Raw genomic sequence first — 23,666 nt, forward strand, 5'->3', positions numbered from 1 at the left:
GACTTGGCTCTGGGGGTTGAAGAGGTTTAAGAGGCTCCGGCCTGAGAGGAGGGCAGAGCCTGGAAATAAAAAGACTGAAAGTGCTGTGAGAAAACGCAGCTGTTCATGGCGCCAAATGCAGGCTGGCAACAGTTTATAACTTAAATTAGTTTTGGCTCCAGCAGCTGATTCTAAGAACAGCGAGTCTAAAGGAGAACCAAAGAAGGAACCAGTCATCCATTAAGTGTCAGAGGGATTTTTTTCCTTTTTTTTGCAGAGGTAGATGATTTGCTTGCTGCTAAATGCAAGTATATGTTGATAATGTTGCACACCAGCAAGTCTGATTGCAAATTAATTATTTTATCATGCATCATTTTGAGTTGTTTTTCAAGCCACAGATTTAGTTTTGGATCATCTGCAGCCTTCTTATATGATCTAGTATTGGATCATTGTTTGAAGAAGAATGGGTTTGAGTTACAGTAGCAGCCATTACCATGTCTACACTGTGAGTGTGTGATTGGAGGGGGAGGGCTTTTGAGGGTAAAGGGGACAGAGGGGTTGTATTTTTATAAAGCATGTGCTCTCCTGAACGCCTGGCAGTGATAAAGTAGAAAGGCTCCCAGAGTAGAGCTGCTGGTGTAACTTTCAAAGACAAAAGAAAGTGAGACAGACTTCACCTCAGGGCTGTAATCGGACACAAAGAAGAAAGCAGGGGGATAACTTGTCAGAACTGAAGCTGTGACTGAACACCAATTATTACCAAGAGGGAAAAAAACATGGATCTAAAGAGTGAAAACTCATCAAATGGTTGGACAACAACAGACATCAACTTGGAGAAGTTACACAAGATAGCTACAGAGCTGATACTGCCGGGAAGATTCCTCTTCAGACTTCTGAACGGTGCTCTGGTGTTTGTGACAAACCTAATGGCCAGAATTTTAGGAAGCAACCCTGTCAGGCGACATTTCCATCTGATGCTGTCTGCTGTGGTTCTGTTTGGGCCTGTGCTGAGTTTCTGGGCGTCTAAGTACAGCATCTTCGCAAACAGCAACCACTACCTGTACAGGTGAGAGCTCTGCTGGGAAAAACATGTTTTACATGTTACTGTTTCTGCTTTACAAATGGAAATCTCATGTTAGTTACATTTACTGGATAATTAACAAAGTGGCTGCCAAATGTCATGAAACCCACCTGACACATTTAGGACCAATTAAAACGTAAAATCAAGTTTTCAAATTACACTTAAATGCCAAAATTAGTTTTGCAAGATTTTCTGGCAGTTCATGAATGAGTCACATGTTCCTCACCAGTTGAGGATATCTCCTCCTAAAGTTCAGACATAGCCTGCTCATAAAGAGTTTCTAAATCAATAAATTATGGGTAAAATGTAAGTGTAGTAAATATTTTATTACTGCTTTACAGACTGTAAGCTCAGAATCAAGGGAAGGGCTCTCTAACATGCAGCCACCTGCTGGTGAGACATTCATTACTAACTCATGCTGTGCAGCCAACTTTGTTTTAACACACTGAAGTCTATTTTAAGTTCTAGTGGAGGTGTCAAAAGTTTTTTAAAAATGCCAAATATGCTGCTGTAAAGTTTGCGGGAAATTTGCTAAAATGATGCACAAGAAAAATACATATATGAAACTTCAATGAAAAGCTGAAACAACATAATACATAATTAACTGTAATGTATATGATGCTGTTAGTATGGAAACATCTGATCTTTCTAAACTAAACTAAATATACTTATATATTATATATCATACACACACACACACACACACATGCATATATATAGTTATATATTTATATATATAGGTGTTAACAGTACATCAAGTTGCCAAGTTGGCAGCCATGTCTGGATGTTTTTATTCATGCACTGTAACACCTTATTACTCATCTACAAAGCATTAAAAACTTGTTTTATGAATACTCCCTCCTGCCCGTTTTTCATCCCTCAAATGTATTACTGCATATTACTGTTGGTATCTGTCCAAGTGCACATTTGAACACATAGGAGTAAGTTAATACAGGTTTATATGTGAGCTGGATGCTCATAAGACTACGTGCTCAGATTTTTGTGAGGTTGCTCAGTGCTTTATGATCTTTAAAACTCATTAAGTGAAGCCATTAGCCGGGTATCATTCATCCTTTGGCAGCACGTTTGAGTCTATTTTGCATATCACATACTCATTGAACTTGTATTTAACCTCAACTATAACAATCAGCTATGTAATAGAAATGTTGAATTCTGGCTGCAAATAAGAGGAACATATACATATCATATAACTGTGAATCTATGTAGCATTTTTGTGTTGTGATATTGACAGTTTCTGTGACTGTTCATGTTATACTGATTCTCTTACAGGAAGTTCCTTAAGTCCACGTGGGGTTGGACCTGCATCTTCACAGCTTCCTTCATCCTCCTCCTTTCCCTCTCAGCCCGTCACTCCCTGTCTCTCTGCCTGCGCCACCTCTCTCGGATAGGGCTTGTGGGGCTGCTCTGGTGGGTCTGTAAGCGCCTCCTGACTCTGCTGGAGGATGCATCGGGGACTTGTTATGAACCCATGGCGTCTGCTGAGGACACACAGAGCTCTGCCTCCTCAGGACAAACATTACTGCTCCTGCATGAAGACCAGACCAAAGCCTCCTGCCTCAGAGCCCACATGCTGTGGAGAGGTTATGAAGTATCCCAGGACGTCCTCATCCTCTGCCTGTGTTGCCTCCTGCTTGTCGAGGAATTGTCTGTATTTGGCCCTTGCCTGGCCCGAGCAAAGCCCCAGCAGAGGTCCCCAGGTGGCCCGTTGAGGTTCGTCTTCCTCCTCTGTGTGGTTCTGCTCGCTGTGTGGATTTCACTACTGCTGTGTTTGCTCACCCATTTCCCCACATTTCCCGCCCAGCAGCTGGGAGGAGCTCTAGGCTACCTGGGATGGAGAGGACTCTATCAGGGATGGTATAGACTCAAACCTAGCTGGGGCTGTCCTGGTTTGCCAGGAGAGGGACTTCTCACCACCACATATGGTGACGGACAAGCACAATAGTATGAAACACTGAAAAAAAAAATCATGTTTTGGGGATGACATTTTGTAGTTCAAAGCTGAGGATGTTTTGGAAAGTGAAAAAGTGTTCTCATTAAGATTGTGAAGAGAATGTAGGTGTAGTATACGTTATCTGCAAACACGCTCAGTATAAGTCACCGCTAAATTAGTAACAGAACTCGTATAAACATGCAGTTTGGTTTCATTTGTAGGTCAACAACATTAAAAAATTTCCATCCAGACAAAGTAAGCAGAGAGAGTTATAGGAATCATATTGCTTTAATTTGTAATCTGAACCAAAATGCATGCGAAATAAGAAAATGAAGACAGTTTTGGCAGAGCGAGTGTTTTGTTATATAACGATAATGTCATACAGCACTAGTTGTATCTTGTTTGAAATCCTGTCTGCAGGAGACTAGCCTGTGAGTGTGCTGGAGCCAGCTTCAGTAGATGAGAGCTTTGCCGTCTCCTCTTGGCCTCTTAATCTTGTCGTAGTTCTTGTTAATGATGTCAAACAGCACAGCCTGCAGACAGAGGAAGAGAAACAGTGAATGAAAGACATAAGAAGATGTTGCGGGGAAAATGCAAGATATCAGAAAGAGAGAGTGAAGGTGAGAGAGACAGAGAGGTTAGAGGCAATAATAAAAAAAGACAAGGGAGATGCAAAGATCCAGAGCCATAATCGTGTCAAACAGCTCCTTTCATCATCACCTGTACCGCCTAATTCATCAACAGCATCAAACACACTGGAACAATAGCAAGAGGACAGAGAGAAACAGTGACTAATGGACAGGGGCTAGAGCGCCAATCAATTTAACACAAGAACAGCAATTAGTCTAATTACCCTCCTATTAGGAAGGAATGAGTCCATTTAGCCACTGAGCCTGCTACTGTGACACGGCTGGAATATTTTATATACAAGTCCGTTTATTACTAATACAACATGTGATTACAGCAGATGGTGGCTTGATACATCTTGCACACATAAATGAGGTTGGATCAATATTCGCATGACATGTATGCAGTCATAATCAGTTAGGATTTTTATGCATTTAAAAATGGAAGGTTTTTACAAAGTGACCAACAGGGAGCAGGTGTCTTACATATGTGTTGCGGATGTCCAGCACCACAAGGCGGAGCTCATTGTACTGATACTGGTCCAGCTCGTGAACCAGCTGTCTGTAGTCTCCCTGTAAGACGGACACACAGCACGAGCACAGGGTTCATATACAAAAACATAAAATATGTACACTGTTTGTGCAGGAGAACACTGTCATAAACAAACAGAGCATACAGTCTGAAGATGACACCCAATTAACTTCACACATGTATTACAGTGTAGTACTCTGATCAAGAGACTTCAAGATACTGACCACATGGGATTGTTTGGAGGCTTTGGCCACAGCATCACCTCTCTCATTGTAATATCTAACAAAGAAGAAAGAAAAGTGAGTTGTCATTCATTTGTAACAGTCCTCAGCAGGATATATTACTAGCCAACCATCTTTAAAGTAACCCTGACTGTCCCACAAAATGTCAAACTGTCTGATTCAGTTGTGACATCTATGATACCACTGTGGGAGAGCTATGAATAGTAGATGCTTACTTATAATCAATATAGCTGATTAAACCTCTGTTTAGGTAAATATGGACTGCTACATCAGTGGTGATGATGATGGATCTAGCTGCCTTGACCGCATCTTTTCTGTATCATTCGAATAAAATAAATAAATCTTTGGTAAATAAACTGCACTGGTGTGGTCTCTTACTTAGAAATCTGAGTTTGGAATCCCTCGATCTTGGTGCGTGTGTTGGTCAGCAGCTCAAACACTTTCTCCTGTTGGACAGAAACAAAGATATAAAAACACTTTAAATTGGCTGAAATTCAGGTCAAAGACAAACATGGGGCAAATGTCCGAATGTCCTTTCAAGCCAACAAACAGAAGATATCACTCTACTGCTTCATCAAATTGTCACCAGTTACTGACCTGCACAGCCACTCCAAAGTTGTTGCCATCCTCAATTCTAGGGATTTGGAGTTGCACCCACATAGACACCTGCAAGAAAGTATTATAAGTTTATCAATATCTTCTTATACTTGTCTTCACAGTTATTCCTAATATTAAAATGTCAGGTTTGCTAACAATGATACACATTCAAAAAAAGAGTGAAAATGATTTTTTTATGACTATTTACATAACTGCTTAAATAAGCTGAGCTTTTGTATTACTGTGTGGGCTCTGTTACATAAAATCATGCATAAACAAGTGATTATTCCTCCTTTCGATGGAAATTTAGGTCAAAAGGTTAACATACTAAAGAGACAATAAGACTGACCGTGTTGAGCTTCTCCTTCAGTGTCTGGATCTGAGGCTTGACCTGCTGCAGGAGGCTCTCCACTCGTTCGTTGCAGCAGATGGGACCACAGGGAGGCCCTGGAGGGCAAAACATACCAAACATGAGTCACTTAAGAGAATTATGGTTCATTTGGGCTTCACCTTGGCTGGAGGATTTCCTTCTCATACACATTTTATAAAAAGGTGAAAGCGTAAGTCTGCTCAGAAGCTGGATGTTTGAGTTTCACTGTGGAGAATGATGTGAAAATATTTTTTGGTGCCAATCACACAGAACTCCACTGGCACTGCATAGTATCATCATTCATATGAATAATCCAATTTCCTTTGCGTTCAATCAGCAGGTTGCTTTATCACTTCTCATCATCATCTCTGTCTTTGTCTTACCTGAGTCTTCGTCCTCTTTATCGCTGTCCTTGTCTTTCTTCCCCTCCTTTGCCTCCTTCTGCAACACAAGAACAGAAGGGAGCAGGTCAAAGAGTTTTCACTGCCTATTAATCTTTCAGACAGCTCACCCATGTGCTTTCTTCTGTGCTAAATGAAGATGTCAAGTGTTGGATTCTCTTTGATATTAAAGAAATGTAACCTGGTCCCAGCAGTCCCTGCTCCTTGCACTTGGCTCTTTATTGCAGTCCAACAGCGTCAAGTTGGTTCCCGAGAGTTACTGCATGATCCCAAATATACTTGAAATTCATTTTTCCTCTCATAAAAGCCATGACACCGGCAAAGTTACACTCTTTCCTCCTCTAAATCCATTCATGCAATGTCTCAGAAACTGCCAAAATTGAGGGTTAAAAGGGTTTTTAAAAAAATCTTATTTTGAGTGACTTTTCGGCTTCTGCTTGTCATCTACTCCTTACACAGGTCTCCTTTGAATGGAAGTCTAGTAAAAGTGTATTATTTCATATTTTATATTTAAATAAAAAATAAACACATGATTCATAGCAGCTTCAGGTGTTTTGTTTTAAAATCACTTGATATAAAAGGCCTACTCACTGCCAATTTGTAAAACACCCCTTGGAAATTGCAGAATTATTGGTTACCATGGTAACTAGGGACTCAGTTTCAGTGTTATGCCTTGATATAATATGAAACGCTAAATATAAACCCTTGGCTGAGGACCCCAGTGGAGAGGCTTTATGCAGCACTCCTGAATAAATTCAAAGGTTTGGAAAATGAAAGACTTGCTATTATAAAACCTGTTACATTTATATAATCTGGCACTGGTATTTACTTTCCATCAACCTCTTTAACCCTCTGGGGTGTTTTCTTAATTTGGCAATTACCTCAACATATAAAACTCTTAACAGGTAGTAAGAGTGCAGTCTCGCCACAAAATCTATACTCTACACTGCTTCCATTTATTTTGACTCCTTCAAACTGACAAGCTTACATCAGATTTTCAGACAGTAATGTGTCTCCTACCTCCTCCTTCCTCTTGCGTTTGGCCTCCTCTTTAGCTGGGTCTGGTATCGGGATATCCAGCGGAGCCTTCAAAGAGGCCAGGTCATCGCAGTTGAATGATGTCTGAACAGCAAAGCGGAGCAAAAATAATCAATAACCTGCTTTTTCTGACTGAGCTTTTCAAGGATTTGCAGATACTTTAACAAGTCAAGATATCCCACAGAGAAAGATGTACTTAAAGGAATATTATGCAGGATTTGTTGGTTTCTGTTTGTAAACAATCAGCTTTCAAAGTTGGACCCTCCTCCTCGACTCAATGAGTGAGTGAGACTTAGAGCAGCGGTGGCTGAGCGAGCTAGAGAGTGAATGAAGACAGCGAACAGCACTGGTGAAAACAAAACTGTGAATCAGATACATAAAACTTTATTTTATGATTGTCTCACGGTGGTTATGTTCGAAAGCACAAATAAACACGCCCATGCCTCTGCACAACCCTGTAGGAAGGTTCTGTAATGCTGGATTTTGTGTGAATGCAGAGCTTTGTCTTCTGCTCTGGCCTCTCTGCTGTGTGTGTGTGTGTGTGTGTGTAGCTCAGCCCCGCCCTCGGTCAAGTAGACACAGAGATCTGTTGCTCTTTATACATCAATGACACAGAGACAGAGAGCAGAGGAGAGATACAGTGATGTAACCAAGCACCCAGAAACAGTGGTGAAGCCAATTTCACATCATGGCCAAACTGTGGAATTACCACTTCCGGGTTTGACAAGGGGACCCCCACATTAAATCATAGAAAAAAGATTGCCTGTAAAAGTGGGAACATTTTTTTTAATGTCACAGACCCTGTGAAATGACTCATTTCACTATGAGTATTTGATCAATTAAATCATTTTATCCTCATGCAAGTTAGTTGAAGGACCAAACCTAAATTAGCAGTCTCGACTAGCAGACGTTTCTAATGAGAATGCTCTGTGTGCCGCTGGGGCAACTTTCATAGGAATGAACGGGGCCCCAGCTCCAATGCTGTATACAGGTCACTTAATACATTCATGGATTGAGTGCCCTGGTAGCTGAGTAGTTACTGCACATGCCACATTGTAGCATAACATCCCTGGTTCTAATCCAGCAAGGGACCTTTGTTGCATGATTTACCCATGTGTCTCTCTCCTCTTGTTTTCTGTTGGCCTTTTCAGCACTAAATAAAGGCAAAAAAAAATGCCCAAAAAAATAATCCATGGATGTAACATGATTGCTACACTAGGAAATCTGACCTCACATCCTGTGGTCAATACACCCACTGTGCTCAGATCACCCAACAGTGTCCCAAACACAGAGGGCAGGGTCTCTGCAGATACACCGCTACACACTTCTAGTAGGCCATAAGTGATGATTAAGAAGGATTACTTTTGTATGAGTCCATATATTGTGATTTAGGGAAATCCTGCATAGTATATCTTTAAGATTACAGAGTATAATTATATAAAATCTCATCCAATGAAATCCCATAAGAAAGGACAGATTAGTAGTAATGGACCATGAGATGACCCCGAATGACCACAGTTTGACTAATACAGACACAGTTTGATACCTTCAGCAGCATCTGCAGCTCTTCAATCTTCTGAGGGAAAAATTTTAAGACCAGCTGTTCTGCCTGTTGTTGTTTTAAGGAAAAAAAGAAAAAAAAGCAGAAGAAGTATTATTACCATCTGAGTGCACCCTCAGTTTTAATCAATGTAATAAACTTAAATTTAAGAGATAAATGACCTCTTTGGTGAGCTTCTGGTTGAAGTCATCCACCTGGAAGGAAAAGATAACATGATTAAATGACGCTTTCATGTACTCCACATCACACTCAACAGGCCATGTAGCAGCTAATTATACCTGCTCACCTCATGTGACCCCTACTTGTCAAGACAAGCACTTACGTGGATTCTGGCTCACCTGTTAGTCTAACTGATAACTCAACACGGTGCATGAGACGAAATACAGTTCAAATGTTGGTGGAAAACGCAGTTATAAATCATAGCAGCAGACATGTCGTGCTCACCTGTTTCTTCGACGCGAGGCGAATATCTACAGCAGCCATTTCGACTCTGAGGATGAGAAGTTATTAGACTGAGTTTAAAAAAGCTTTTCAGCGTTAGCAGAACAGTAAAAAACAACAATAAACAATGATAAATGTGTAATTCAATGCCGCGCAACACGCAGCGAAAATACTCACAGTTACTCAGCATAAAAAGTGAAAATGAAAGTAAAGCATTGTTCCGTACTTTCCAGTTTGATATCAAGCAACGTTGTTGCATTGTGGGAACTGTAGTTTTTAAGAATAGTTAAGCATTTCTCATAACAAGAGCACTGACGGGAAACATGGAAGACATCCTCACTGTCATGACATGCTGTTTCTGAATATCTTTTTATGTGAGAATAAAGTGGGTCAAAAAGAAAAAAAAAGTGTCAAATAGCAATAGCAAATAATTTTTATAAAATTGTGCTACTTAGCCTAGGTGTAGGGCTTCATGAGAATTGGGGACAATGTATTGTAAATAAATATTGTCGTGAATCATACTTTATTTTCAGTACTTTGATTGATCGTGAAATGATTCTACATTGAGCTACTGATTAATAATCAACAGGTGTGCAGCATCACTTGATATACACGACCTACAGTAACATCTGTTTACATCAAAATAACCCATAAACCCTGATCAAGTTATCAAATGTGTCATTCCACTAGATATAATTCACATTTTGTAAATGACGCCTTCCCCATAAATGATCATATATTGCAGCCGCTCCTGTAATATGTGAATTTGTCCACTAGATGGTGCAGCTGTTCTTAGTGTTCTATGACAAACTACAGGAAAAAGGTTATTATAAACAACACTTGTGTCAGTTTATTTTTTTTTTCTAAATCACATGCTCACATGAACAGGTGTATGAACCAGTTTTAATGAAGATTCTTCATAGTAAAAAGCATTCAAGATGCTTCTGTGATAATTTCAGTAGAGCCTTTCTCAGTTTACTTATTTAAATTGCAATAATGATTTGATTGAAAAAGACAAATGGCAGGCTCCTGCTACGAGCAGCAGGAAAGCTCCAAAAACCTGAGGACAACATGTGCTTTCATGTAGTGTCTCATGGACTCTTTCATTAGGAGCTGCGTGGACAAACCTAGGTCGATCCAGTGCAGTCAAAGCTTAAAACAAATACAGGATCCCAAGTGGACAGATAGGACGTCAGAGCCTCCCATTGTAAACAGAATCATGGTCACCTGCAGTGCTGCATGCTAACATACCAGTGTAGGCTACTCTGTGTCATAGCAGATTCACACTGTATCAAGTTAACTCATCTTGTATATTGGCTGATTAATCACATCAAGTGATAAACAGAGTCCAAACAGATCTAATCACTTGGATGACAGTGGTTAAAATGGGCGATAACTCGCAAAATGTAGAGTTTATGTAGTATAATGCAGTGAAAGACAATAACAGGTCACTCATCAGAGGCACGGTATTATTCAAGGTTGGATCCAAAGGGCAAAGGGTGCACTTGTTTGCCGTGCAAACAACATTAGTTATTGATTCTACAGTTTGATTGAGTGAGTGATTAAAATCTGCAGTGTGTTATTCATTTCAGGGTGGCTGTTGAGAAATACTGGGGATAAAGGTCACACACACACATACACATGCACACACACTCCACAGTTACACACTGACCATATTAACTGGATGCAGAGTGACTGAACAAACAGTATAGAGTGATAGGTTATAAAAAGTTTAAGAGCAATTAGGTGTCTCTTTAATCACTTTAAGATCTGACTGTGACAAATGTTTATACCTGGACTCTTTAACCTCATCAAGATCTATTGTAAATTGCTTTATACAAAAGCAGCTCGTAATGAAAAGTGAAGTTAAGTTTCTTTGCAGCCATTTCACAGCAAACTTAATTAATATTCATTGTTAAGACCTAAGTAGTTACAGTAAACTGCTGTCTGGGTTATTAGAAAGTTGCAGCCTACATTGCACATCATTCTGACTGAGAAAAGCTAAAAAGGCTACTATGCCATTTGAAAATAGCTGAAGAACATTTTAAACACCTTTAAATAATATGATATATTGTGTAAAGAAACTATTTTAAAGGTAATCCTAGAAGGACATATTTAAGCCTGCAATCTTATTAGTGTCAGGCATTGATTTTGTCATTTCACCCTCAGCAGAATAACCAGCAGCTGATGAAAATACTTTTAAACACACCTCAAACCGCAGTTCAGTCTATGATCTAGTAACAGGATAGCAAAAAAGCCTGATTTATATCGATTTCCAAATTAGTCACTGCAATAATCTGATGGCTCTTGGAACCAAATGTGACGCAAACTTGAGGAGTCATATTAATCTATCATGAGAAAGCATTTTGGGTTGTGCTTCTAAATATCTAAAACTCTTAACTCACTTTGTTGCACAGCACTTATTCAGCATGAACCAGCCGCTTGATTAATTAGTAGATCATTGACAGAGATAATGATTCTGAATTAAGGCAACTAGACTTTGACTGTATAGATTTAAGTTATACTAATGTTCAGTGTGTATGAACTCCCATTTATATGATTGTTTTCTACTTATTCCTGCAGGTCTATTTCTATTTAACTTGTGTCATTTATATTGTTTAGACTGTTTAATGGTGGTTGTTTGCCTTTTAAACACAGGATGAGACTTGACATCAAATAGATACATATGGCTGTGACCTTTAACAGACAGTAAGAACTTCTAAAAGCCAAAAGTCACACCTCGGTACACTAAAAATCAAATAACAGCAAGTCAAACAGTCTTCAGTTAATCGATTAATGATGTCACAGCTTTTAATGGTGTCTTTTAGGTTTGTTTTTTGTTTTTTGCCAGCAGCTGCATTTCTGAATGCTCTCTTTCATAACCACGGGTTGCAGTCACGGGTAGTTTGCATGTATGCATTTATTCATAGCGAATGTGTGTGCTTGTGTGTTTGTTGTCCATATGCTTTGGGAGTATCTTTGGTTGGCTGCTGACTCTGCACACCCTATCAGAGTACATGAGACAGGAAGGTTGAAGATTGACCAGACATACTGTCTTTATCTCCTATCTAGAGTATATTCTACTGTCCACTGTCCCCACCCTTTTACTTCCCCTCTCTCACATAGCTTGTGTGTGTGTGTGTGTGAGCAACCCCTCCCCCAATTCCCAGAGAAAGAAACATTAACAGGAAACTCAGCATTTAAATAACAGACACACTCGATTGGCCTACAAAGTCAGAATAAGTAATACATCTCCTGCTGGATCATGTCTGAAAGTCAAAACTATTTCAGTCACACAACTGGTTCATCAAAAGAGATAATTACAGCAAGAATTACAGAGCCCCTCAGTGGGAAACTTCACAGCATATTTTGGCAACAAGGGTAAATGGCTTGAAATTTGAGCACAGAAAATGATGTAACATGATGTCAAATGTTGCAAAGACTTGAATTGCTTCTGGAGGTGAAGATTTTAAGCTTTTTGATTTAACGTGAGCCAGTTTGTGTCTTCTTCTGGAATAGTTTATCAATCAGCAACGACTTTGATAGTTGATTAAGCATTCAAGTCATTTCTCAAACAAAAATGCCATTGTGCTGATTGTGAGGATTTGCTGCTTTTATATGTCTTCAGTGACAGGAACATGTATACTTTTAAGGTTCTGGATGTCAGCTTAGAATCAGGGTTTATCTGTGTGAAGCCTTTTTTCACAAAGTGAAATTGTTAATCAATAAATAGAGAAAGTACAGAGCAGACGGATAGGTAATGGAAGTAATCGTCAGCTGCAGCTCTAAACTGATAGAAAAGCAACTTGTATTTTACCACATAAAAATTCAAGTAAAAAAAGGATTGCAACTTCTCACTGACTCTATTTTGACAATCAGTTGTTACATATACTACAAATATATAACAGAAAAAACAGTTCATATCAGCTTTTTATTCTTTTGCTATCAGCTACATTTAAATTATATAAATATACTACATTTTAGGATGCTATAATCTACATGAAACCCTTAGCCTGGTAATACAGAGAGCAGATTGCAAGAACTAACATTATAACACCCACCAACTTGTTGCATGACTGAAATTCAGCAAGGACAAGGTGTGTAGAAGGAGTGCAGGCAAACAGATAATGAAATCATCTGTTGACAGACTTACTGTCATGCCTGAAACCCCCCTAGCTTGTTCTATTTGTTTTGTTTTATTTATTTTTTGGTGATAGGAGTGGTAGGGGCAGGGTGGATGTATTTCCGTGCAACTGATCGTATTTCCGGGTTGTGCCTGAATGGATTTTTTTTTTTCTTTCTCTATTTGTACAGAAGTGCTCGGCGGTGCATAAACTGTGGAAACTTGCATCAGCCGAGAGGAGCAGAGCCGGCCGGTCTATGCGTGGTCAGGAGGAGAGAAAACACAACAATATGGACACAACCTGCGGAGATTATAGGATATTTAAACTTTGAAACAACAGCAGCAGCAGCAGCCTCCTCCTCTCCTCCTCCTCCTCCTCCTCTTCCTCCTCCTCTTTCTTCTCCTCCTCCTGTGTGTTGCTGAGCTGTGTTAAACTAACTTCATGAAGCCGGTTTGACTCAGGGACACTGTGTTCGTGCAGCAGGACATCACACACTTACATCAAGCTGCATGTGTGTGAATGAGCAAAGTGCAAGGTCCCCTCAGAGCACAGATATGAGCCGTGGACAGCTCTAGCTCCTCTCTTCACCGCTCCAGATAACTTTCTATGTGCCTTTTTTAACACTTTTGTTTTTTATTAGCTTCTTTTACTTTTTGCACCGAACATGTCGTGCCTTTTGCTGGGAGTTATACGAAGGTGAGTCAGTGTGATTTGTGTGTGTGTGTGTGTATTTTCCGATTAAATGGTGATTTTTGCTCCTTGAACGCAACACCGACGGTACATTTCATTGTGCTGATGATTTCAGACTATAGACTGATACAGCTTGCATGTGTCAATCCTATATATTTTTTGACTGCTTCAGTTTGCACACTAAAGGCCATCCATGCAGCTTGTTTTTTAAAAAAATATTTAAAATAAAAGTGTGTGAATGTCTAAAATACGTTGAGGACACATTTCTGTAACATTTCCCCCACTTTTCTGAACATGTTTTACATGCACAATGAGATTTAACACAAGATTGCATCAATTTGTCTCCAGATTGAATAAGAATACACAATATGTATGTTCTTTAATCAGCTGGTCCAGAGATAAAGCATCAATCATGTCAATGCCAGTATTCATTCAGTATTTTTATATAGTATAGAACAGAAATCTGATTGTGAAATCATTGCCAGCCTGCTGCTATGCTTACTGCTGCCAGAAACTTGTCAAACTTGATCTCAAGAGAAACTCTTCTCAGATCAGATGATACTTTAGTAAAATGTGAAGGTGACTTCATAGATTGCGTGAAAGTGATTTAAAGGCAATCATCAGTCTTGCTTTCTAACCTTTTCCCTTTCCAGGCTTTGTGGTGATACCACATCACACAGGGAAACTGGAGTAAATGTGAGCACAGTGGCAATGTGTCTGTGTGTGTGTGTTTTTTTTTAAATTCTAATGTTCTTATTAAGGCATGCATGTGAGTGACACCATGGCCAAGGCATGTGCGTTTAGCAACAGTAAGCTCATGTTCCTGAGCATTTTGTTTGTGTTTCTGCTTGAGAGATTGGTAATGTCTGGAGTCATGGCTCCTCTATTTGCCTGAACGTCCTGGAGCATGTTCCGTGTACCACCCCCCTTCCAGTGTACTCACTGTACCGTACGTGTGTGAGGCTAATGTATGTAGCACGTGTGCATGTTCTAAGTGATACTCTGGCTGGCCTGGGCTTCTTTTGTAGACTCTGCCCCTTGAAGAGACTGTAGACCAGGATCAGGCAGAGCAAGCAAAGTGGGAGTGTAGGCGTTTCTGCCTGTGATGGGTGAGGATTGGCTAGCTGATTTGGAGGTGTGTTTGCAAGAAAAATACTCCAACCAGGGGAAGGGACACCCATCAAAAGAGAAAAAAAAGATGTACTGCTGAGATAATCGCATGTAAAAAGTTTTACAGATGAGTGATGTTTCAATCAATGCTGGTCAAATGGAGGCATGCTTGTGCTCATCAGGTATGGGGGATGGGGTGAGGAATGGGGAGACAAAAGGAATGAGGGCAATGAATGAGTGGGAGGGGGGCATTGGGAGCAAAGTTCATCAGCAGGATTTATAGCCTTTTTTAATGCAAAGAAGGAAAAATAGAGATGCTGATCACATCCAGCCCTCAAACAATCAAATCATTTTAAAAGTCAATCCAGTTCATCTGCTGATGGTCCTAATCACACTGGAGATAATATTCAGCACCACCTGAATGGTTACAGTAATTAGTGGCATGACAGTGGATGATTGGGAGCATATGTAATTGATTTAGTGTGTGGGGGAAAGAGCCTAAAGCACTATGGAGGTGATTTAAGGAGCATAGTTCTTCTAATATCACAGATAAGACTGAAAAAAAGTGTTTTTATTCTTTGGTCTTCTGAGGTTAAAAGTCAATCTGGGGTTCTGTTAGACAGTAACACTGTTCATTTAGTTCCCCTTCAGCTGATCGTCCGTTTATCAGTTCAGATCGCAGTCGAAGTTTAAATTCTCTAAAAACTGCTCATTTCTCAGAGCAGGTGCAGAGAAAAAAAACAAACTATCTCACAACTGAAATTTCCCAATTGAATAATTATGATGGCAGGTATTGATGCACAATGCGGAAAAAATGTGAACATGAAATCTCAGAGTTCAAGTCTTCAATTGGAGAGAGAAAAACTGGCATGACTGATAATGCCCATTAGCTACAGTTGCACTTTGCATTTTGTGCTTTTTTCTCTCTCAGATAAGCACACACCTTTGGGGTTCAGCGTCTTGCTTAATGGTCTGAAAAACGGACAGAAGGAGTGTGGGTTGAAATCACCACCAGCGTTACGATTAATGAATGACGTGCTCTTCCTCCTGAGCTACAGACACCACCAAAAGTGTATGTGAAATCCAAACTGCTGTCAATATCACAGAAGGACAATAAAAGGACACTTTGAGCTTACATTATTTCTCTCACTGTATGTTGAGTCTGCATTTCCAGCACAAACCAGACTTGTGTTCATGATTAATTGCTCCCACATCAGGGGTTACACAACTGGCACAGTACTGATCACCTGTAGAGAGGGAGTTTGATCCCTCAGGCTGGCGTCAGATTTTCACTGTCAAGTTACATGTTATCTGCTTTTCTCACTGAGCATCTCAGTGTGCCTGCCGTACTTTGTACACTGCGTGATGTAGGAATAATGACACACGCAATGCGGCTAATTGGGAGCCGCGTGCCAGCACTTAATAGGACAACCGCGTCGCTGTCTTTGAACAGCCAAAGTGGAAGAGTGTGATTTGTATTCCCAGTTGAACTGATTTTAGACTGGAGGTGGAATGTGGGTCAATTTATGGTTGAAACAACACATTTATCCATACATTGAATTTGAGGGACACATGATATAAATCTGTCATCTCTCTGCAGAGTTCATCAGGGGTCATAAAACAAAGCGCATTCACACATTGTCCACTGTCCATTGTCCAACCACTGTTAGCAACCAACAGGAACACACTCACACATACACACAGTCCTGTGTTTTAAAAGCTTATGTAGCTGCAGCCCTCTCAGTGGCTTGCGTTTGTGAATATCATGCTGCTAACAAACAATAGGCCGGCCCCCTGCATGCCTCTCTCTCTGTGGAGAAGTCCGTTTTAAGGCTCTCAGGTTGCACTAACCACCCCGGGGCAGCAGAGGCATCACATTGTCACTACTGTCACATGAAAAGCCCACAACTCCAATTTGAGGCCTTTTGTTAAAAGTGATGGTGTTGCCAAGTGCTCTTTTGTGGCCTTTAAAACTCCATTAGTATCCACTGGTGTGAAAAATTGAATGGGTATGAATGGTTATTAAGCATCAGTGAATATGAAATGGTACAAATGACAGGCATTAATTAGAATCAGGGTTAAAGAAAACATAAATTACTTGGATAAAATATTTTTTCAGATGGACAGAATGAATGAATGAATGTAGCATTAGGTGATACAGCACAGGACTGTCAGGCTATCAAATACATTTTTTGTGTGTATCTTATTTGGGAAAAAAACTGTGTGGCAGGTCTGGCTGGAAAATATCTTTGCACAATGAACTCCACACAATGGAAAGAAGACTTGATTAGTTGATAAGGGTTGTCTGTATTGTAGATGTTTCAGTCAGTTCTATTTGTGTAGGGTTACACCCAACCCAGCCACAGGGCACTGTAAATTTAAATTGCCTCACTGATCCTCAGCTAGTAACAGCCTCCCTCTGGTCAGCTGTTAAGGGTCAAAAAAGTAACAGATTATTTAATGCCCTCTTCTCTTTCAGGCGGGGTGGCGTTGGGGCAAGTGTTGGGGTTCGGTCCCTGGCCTCCATCCCTTCGCTGCCTCCGGCAGTGGCAGAGTTTGTCAAGGGAGCAGTGGAAGAGTGCAAGCCCAGCAGTGTGCATGTGGTTACGGGGACGCCAGAGGAAACGGCCAACATCCTGGCAGGCCTGGAGAAGGAAGGGATGGTCAAGAGGCTTCCCAAATATGATAACTGGTACGAGCTTTGCATTTGCATACTTGAGTGCAATGCATACACAAACTACAGCAGATATTTAGGTGTATACATTAGTGTATATATATTGTTATATATGTCTTGCTCTGTTTGGCAGCTGGCTGGCACGTACAGACCCAAAGGATGTGGCTCGGGTGGAGAGCAAGACAGTGATTGTGACCAAGAACCAGAGGGACACCATTCCCATCCCTGCCGGAGGCATGAAGAGCCAGTTGGGCAGCTGGATGAGTGAGTCGGACTGGCAGAAAGCCAGAGAGGAGCGCTTCCCCGGCTGCATGACAGGTATGTTGGTCGAAATTAAATGTCTGTACATTGTTGCATGAGAGAACATGTTTGATCTTTTTCACATGATTTTGACATCATCATACATTCAAGTGGTAATCATTTCATGTAGTGTACATACAGTATGTCTACTGTTAAATATTCTGAATATACCATGAAGAAAATGCGTCTGAGGAAGGGGTCAAAAGTCATGGAATCACGTGGAAACTATGGTCACTTTTTAGACTCAGAACAGAACAAAAAACGGGTGTAATAGGAATGTATTGCAATTTAAACTCACATTTAAAAACTGTTTTTTTGTGACTTCAAATCAAAATGAAAACATATTGCAGATGAGTTGAATCACCACAAATGTCATCCAACTCTACAAAAAAGATCCCAACACATATTTAGCCTTCTTTTTATTCTTTAGTTCTTAAATGTGGTTATATTAAGAATTTGGTGCCTGACAGTCTGTCATTTTTGCCTCTCCTCCTCTCTGTAGGTCGGACCATGTATGTGATTCCCTTCAGTATGGGTCCAGTGGGCTCTTCTCTGTCCAAATATGGTGTCCAGGTACTGACTCTGCTCCTCAAAACTTTACACTCTGAAAAACAGGGTCTCTCTTAGGATATGATTTAGAGTAGCATTAGGCTTAAATGAGCCTTTTAATGATGCCGGACTTAATCAGATATTCATTGTGTAGTGCACATGAACACATCCCAGTAGTGTGGCGATATAAAAGGTCTTAAAGGCTGGTGAAGAAAGACTTAATAAGAAAGAATAATAGTTTTCTCACTATTGCTGGAAAAAAGAGATCTTGTCTTTTATCATTGTTTTATAAAGTGATAAGTCAGTGCATTATATAACAGTGCTTCTTTTATCACTATGAATCACTGTGATTTATGATATACTTTAATAAATTAAAATAAATGTTATGGTTATTACTCACTGGAAGGCTTAGTTCAGAGAAAAGGGTGATAAAAATGATGTTTTCCTTTTAAGGTGACCGACTCGCCATACGTGGTGGCCAGCATGGGCATCATGACACGAATGGGCACCCCGGTCCTGAACAAACTGTATGAAGGCGAGGAGTTTGTGCGCTGTCAACACTCTTTGGGACGGCCTCTACCCCTCAAAGGTACAAATCCCAACAGCGTCAAACACATTCAATTACTGCTTTGTGTCATTATTTTAGTAAGCTTTACACATTCTCTTCCCTTCCTCTTTTCCCTCTGCAGCCCCTCTGGTCAACTCATGGCCGTGTAACCCAGAAAAGGTGCTGATATCTCACCTGCCCGACTCCCGGAAGATCATGTCCTTTGGCAGCGGCTACGGAGGAAACTCTCTCTTGGGGAAGAAGTGCTTCGCCCTCCGCATCGCCTCCCGCATTGCCAAGGATGAAGGCTGGCTGGCAGAGCACATGCTGGTGAGAATGCAGGCTGATACATTGTGATTGTGGCCTGTTAGAAAATAATTCTGGTATGGTGAACTTGAGAACTAACTGGAGGGTCAGTTCTGGGAAAATGATACACACAACAAATAAACCAACTTAGCTGGCAGTGTGTAACAGTGTAACAGTTGCCTCAAGCCTCCTCCTGACGCCTGACAAATTCCCACATACCATCATCATCATAACCATCGTCATCATCGTCATCATTGGTTTATCAGTTATCTTTGTTAAAACCATACAAATATCAACATTTTTAACTATAATCAGATGAGAAATGCAAATATATTTTATAATAATAATTGTTTTTATGTAATTTGTGACACAATATTTCATCCTGGGATGTGATTTTTATTTAGGTTATAGACTTTGGCTTGTTTGCAATGGTAAATCAGTACTGTATGGTTCCAGTAGTACCTATAGCTTGTTTAGGGCTTATATGCATATGACCTGAATTTGAGTAAGGCTTATATTGGGTTCTGAATTTTGTATTGCTGTATTGTCTGTTTGTATTGTTTCTATCATCCTGTTCAGGGATTCCAGATGTAAATTAGCTTCAAATCGGATGCAAAACATCTCCTCTCTTAAGATTGCATATAGACGCAAGATGGTGTGTTTTCAAAATCTTCATTCACCGCCCTCTCCTCTCTTCAGATTTTGGGTATCACCAACCCTCAAGGAGTGAAGCGTTATGTTGCTGCAGCGTTCCCCAGTGCCTGTGGTAAAACCAACTTGGCCATGATGAAACCATCTCTGCCAGGCTGGAAGGTGGAGTGCGTGGGAGATGACATTGCATGGATGAAGTTTGACAGCCAAGGTGAGAGGGAGGAGACTCACTCTGCTGCTCCATATGCAATATAGTGAATCTGATCTCATTTATTTGACACATCTGTCTCCACAGGTAAACTGAGAGCCATCAACCCAGAGAACGGTTTCTTCGGTGTGGCTCCAGGTACTTCGGACAAGACCAACCCCTACGCCATGGCCACCATTGCCAGAAACACTGTGTTCACCAATGTTGGCGAGACCAGTGATGGAGGCGTGTGGTGGGAGGGTCTTGACCCCCCTGCTGCTGGTACCACACTTACAGACTGGCACGGCAAAACCTGGAAGCAAGGTAACGTCAGCTTGGACTGTACAGGCCTTAAAAATACACTAATATTAAATGTCCTTGTGGTCCAGAGACGCAGATGATGATTTGATTTCACCTTGAAGTCACTAATTAACATTTATGAGCATTCAGCAGTTTTTAATGATGACATTTTAGCATGACTCATGTTTGTTTCTTTGCCAACATAGACATCTCATCCCAACAGGTCTAATTATTAGAGTCAGTGTATACAGTGCCATCTAGTGGTGAGCTTCAGTAATGCCATTTTCAGTCAATCAATCTGTCAATTAGTCTTTATTTATATAGTGTCAAATCACAACAAAAGTCATTTCAAGGCACTAAAAAAATTTCTTGAGACTTTGAAAAAAAAGAGTGACCCAAAGATCACCACATACAATATGTGAATAACATTTAAATGTCCATATGGTGTCTGTTCTGTAGGAGTCTTATTGGCCAAATGACTTTGCTTTAAAATAATATATGTTGATGTTTGGACCAAATTGTCATTTCCTCTTTGTAAACAGGCAGCTCAACTCCATGTGCCCATCCCAATTCCCGCTTCTGTGCGCCAGCGGCTCAGTGTCCCATCATCGACCCCCTGTGGGAGAGCGACGAAGGTGTTCCCATCGATGCCATTATCTTCGGTGGCAGGAGGCCAGAAGGTTGGTGCTGTTCTCACCTAATTATACACACATTTCTCCAAATAGACACACACATTATTTGACATTTACACACATTTTTTTGTTGTTTTGGGTATTTTGCTTTTAGTTGATAATGAGGGTTTAAATACAGACAGGAAACTGGGGGTGGGGGGATGTGGTATGGTATGCAAGACACATTATAGCCTCTTCATAATGCTGCACAATACTGATGTTGTCTTTCATATCTTACAAATTTGTGTCATTACATCAAAGTCTTGAGTGATGTAGTTGTGCAATAAACATGATATAATGTTGACATTGTCAGGAGTTCCTCTGGTCTACGAGTCATTCAACTGGCAACATGGAGTGTTTGTTGGAGCCGCAATGAGATCTGAGGCCACGGCAGCTGCTGAGCATAAAGGTACAGTCACACACACACACACACACACACACACACACACACACACACACACACACACACACACACACACTTGATTTTCAATGGCTGTAATTATTTTTGTGTGGATTTATCATTCTAAAAATGCAATTTCTTTACTTGTCATTCTTAGACTCATCACCAAAATTACAAAGTGTTTAATATTTCTTTCCAGGCAAGAGTATTATGCACGACCCGTTTGCCATGCGGCCATTCTTCGGGTACAACTTTGGCGACTACCTTGCTCACTGGCTGAGCATGCAGAACCGAAAGGCCCCCACTCATCTTCCCAAGATCTTCCACGTCAACTGGTTCAGAAAGAACCCTGCGTCCGGCGCCTTCCTCTGGCCCGGCTTTGGCGAAAACGCCCGTGTGCTGGAGTGGATCTTCAAGCGCTGCAGCCGAGAGAGAGAGGACGAGGGTGCTAAGAAGAGCATTGTCGGCTGGCTGCCAGAAAATGGCGCCATTGATACTAAAGGTCTCGGTAGCAACGTAGACATGGGTGCTCTGTTTGACGTGCCCAAGTCTTTCTGGCAGAATGAGACCAAGGAGTTGAGAGCATACTTCACCCAGCAAGTTGGAGCCGACCTGCCCGCTCAGGTGGAGGCCGAGCTGAAGGCGCTGGAGGACAGGGTGCACAATTAAAACCTTACTGACCTCAGAAACAGAGAGAAAGTCACTGATGACAGGATAACGATCATTAGGGTGCAATCACAGCCAGTGGCTGGGTTTACATACAAGGAGAATTTAGTTCAGAGAGGGTTTGCTGATAAATCCCCACTATCAAACTTTCTCTGTGCATGAAAACTCAGCCAGTGACTCCTTCCTTTCTCTTTTATGAAGAGAAATCGGTTCATAATGTAATGTCACAGGTGGTATGAGAGGGGAAACTAATAATCTACAATACAACATCTACCTTTGTGTCACTACTTCACGCTAACACTGCAACACTGAAGGACTAGTGCTGGGTTGTTGGTTTATCAAACGTGTCATGTAGAGACGCTAATGTCACTCAACCACCATGGTGCACAATCAATATGGCCTAGCAGTGCCTTCGAGACATTTAACAATACAGTGTCCAGGCTGCTAATGTTTACAGGCTGAAACCCAAAGATCTTTTTTTTTTATGGCAAAAATCTGACAAGTTTTAAAATTTGTATTCATTAAGAGGTTTTAAGTCAGTTTTAGCACCAGCTCTTTTAATTCACTATTGTCCTTTATTTTTTAAATTGAGCTTTATAACTAAAAAACAACCATCAAAGATCCATTACCTACTCAATACATTGTAGCAGGTTTCCATTGTGGCCCAGGATCACTATGCTTAATTCATTTAGCCACTTTTGTAATGTTTGTGATTAGACTGTATGATTTCAGATGATGTTTACACACAATATGTGAAATGTTGGACCAATAAATGCGACTGAGATTACTAGGTATTTTTAGAAGTTGTATGCAAAGGTTTTTATTAACGTGCAATGAATAAATATCTTAAAATGCAATTTTGTTCATTTTTGCTGTTATTAAATACAAATGAATATGAAAAAGGTAATGTACAAGAAAATGGGACATAACAGATGAACATTTATCATTCATATTATCTTGTAATGCACTGTTAATATGTGTGCAGAACTGCTACATTCATTACATTCTTTAAGGCTAGATCCCTATTTAAAGACCTTGATTTTCACCTTAGCTAGGTGACATACAGTGGTCCTTCAGCTCCAAGGAGACTTCAACTCGGGCTCAGAGGACAATCTGGTTTACACTGAAAAAACTTTTAAAAAAGACCAAACATACCGTATAAAAATGAAGGTGAGATGGATCAAGGTGCGTCCCTGGTTGTTTTGTGTGCACAGACGCAATGACATGAACTCCAGAGGTTGTGGCATGTGGGAATAAAGTGCATTTGCTTCCAGTTCATTGGTTCAGATGAGAGAAATGCCCGTTCTGTTCAAAGGGTAGTGTCATTTCCATCAGACAATTATTTCCCTAATTTTTTAATAATTGCAGTGAGGTAACTAAACTTGTACTGAATAGCTGGTTCAATGTTATTTTAATTCACAGTAATTAATACAAGAATCAATTTAAATCTGCATTCATATTTTTGGCCTCTTGGGTGCAGCAGAACATAGTGTTAACACAATTTTTCAAGTCTGTCTTAAAGCAGCGGTCAGGTGACCATATGAACAATGAAAGAAGTTTTCCTTGCTGCAATCATCTCATGTTCATACTGGCTATTAAAAGATCTCCTTCAAATGTGCTGTCAGTGTAAGTGATGGCCAAAATCCATAGTGTGTCCACACAGCCATTTTGT

At 40.5% G+C, this 23,666-nt stretch overlaps 3 protein-coding genes across 3 annotated transcripts; 2 read left to right on the plus strand and 1 right to left on the minus strand.

Moving 5' to 3' along the window:
* The first annotated feature begins 755 nt into the window (after nucleotides 1-755).
* Nucleotides 756-3,145, plus strand: LOC134002626 (fat storage-inducing transmembrane protein 1). The gene is made up of 2 exons (XM_062441971.1): nucleotides 756-1,045; nucleotides 2,351-3,145. Exons 1-2 carry the CDS (start codon nucleotides 756-758, stop codon nucleotides 3,021-3,023), a joined length of 963 nt encoding a protein of 320 aa, XP_062297955.1. The 3' UTR covers nucleotides 3,024-3,145.
* Nucleotides 3,146-3,279: 134 nt separating this feature from the next.
* On the minus strand, nucleotides 3,280-9,077 carry psme1 (proteasome activator subunit 1). The gene is made up of 12 exons (XM_062441368.1): nucleotides 8,997-9,077; nucleotides 8,823-8,868; nucleotides 8,540-8,572; nucleotides 8,364-8,426; nucleotides 6,800-6,901; nucleotides 5,762-5,819; nucleotides 5,358-5,455; nucleotides 5,009-5,077; nucleotides 4,790-4,857; nucleotides 4,394-4,448; nucleotides 4,124-4,210; nucleotides 3,280-3,544 (listed from the first exon to the last, which is right to left on the minus strand). Exons 2-12 carry the CDS (start codon nucleotides 8,859-8,861, stop codon nucleotides 3,464-3,466), a joined length of 753 nt encoding a protein of 250 aa, XP_062297352.1. The 5' UTR covers nucleotides 8,862-8,868; nucleotides 8,997-9,077; the 3' UTR covers nucleotides 3,280-3,463.
* Nucleotides 9,078-13,378: 4,301 nt separating this feature from the next.
* pck2 (phosphoenolpyruvate carboxykinase 2 (mitochondrial)) lies at nucleotides 13,379-22,851 on the plus strand. Its single transcript, XM_062441874.1, has 11 exons — nucleotides 13,379-13,639; nucleotides 17,223-17,435; nucleotides 17,551-17,735; nucleotides 18,220-18,290; nucleotides 18,720-18,855; nucleotides 18,956-19,143; nucleotides 19,819-19,981; nucleotides 20,066-20,281; nucleotides 20,800-20,937; nucleotides 21,242-21,337; nucleotides 21,528-22,851. Exons 1-11 carry the CDS (start codon nucleotides 13,608-13,610, stop codon nucleotides 21,995-21,997), a joined length of 1,908 nt encoding a protein of 635 aa, XP_062297858.1. The 5' UTR covers nucleotides 13,379-13,607; the 3' UTR covers nucleotides 21,998-22,851.
* The last annotated feature ends 815 nt before the right edge of the window (nucleotides 22,852-23,666 follow it).

This window comes from Scomber scombrus, chromosome 20 (assembly GCF_963691925.1).
Source record: "Scomber scombrus chromosome 20, fScoSco1.1, whole genome shotgun sequence".
Classification (NCBI taxonomy): Eukaryota; Metazoa; Chordata; class Actinopteri; order Scombriformes; family Scombridae; genus Scomber; species Scomber scombrus.

Excerpts from the sequence above, each read along its gene's own strand:
- LOC134002626 (XM_062441971.1), top strand. The coding sequence starts at position 756 with ATGGATCTAAAGAGTGAAAACTCATCAAATGGTTGGACAACAACAGAC. Across the intron at positions 1,046-2,350 it reads AGCAACCACTACCTGTACAG|GAAGTTCCTTAAGTCCACGT; the intron begins GTGAGAGCTCTG and ends ATTCTCTTACAG.
- psme1 (XM_062441368.1), bottom strand. The coding sequence starts at position 8,861 with ATGGCTGCTGTAGATATTCGCCTCGCGTCGAAGAAACAG. Across the intron at positions 4,858-5,008 it reads ACTTTGGAGTGGCTGTGCAG|GAGAAAGTGTTTGAGCTGCT; the intron begins GTCAGTAACTGG and ends TCTGTCCAACAG. Across the intron at positions 3,545-4,123 it reads TGGACATCCGCAACACATAT|GCTGTGCTGTTTGACATCAT; the intron begins GTAAGACACCTG and ends CTCTGTCTGCAG.
- pck2 (XM_062441874.1), top strand. The coding sequence starts at position 13,608 with ATGTCGTGCCTTTTGCTGGGAGTTATACGAAG. Across the intron at positions 17,436-17,550 it reads CTTCCCAAATATGATAACTG|CTGGCTGGCACGTACAGACC; the intron begins GTACGAGCTTTG and ends TCTGTTTGGCAG. Across the intron at positions 19,144-19,818 it reads GGCTGGCAGAGCACATGCTG|ATTTTGGGTATCACCAACCC; the intron begins GTGAGAATGCAG and ends TCCTCTCTTCAG.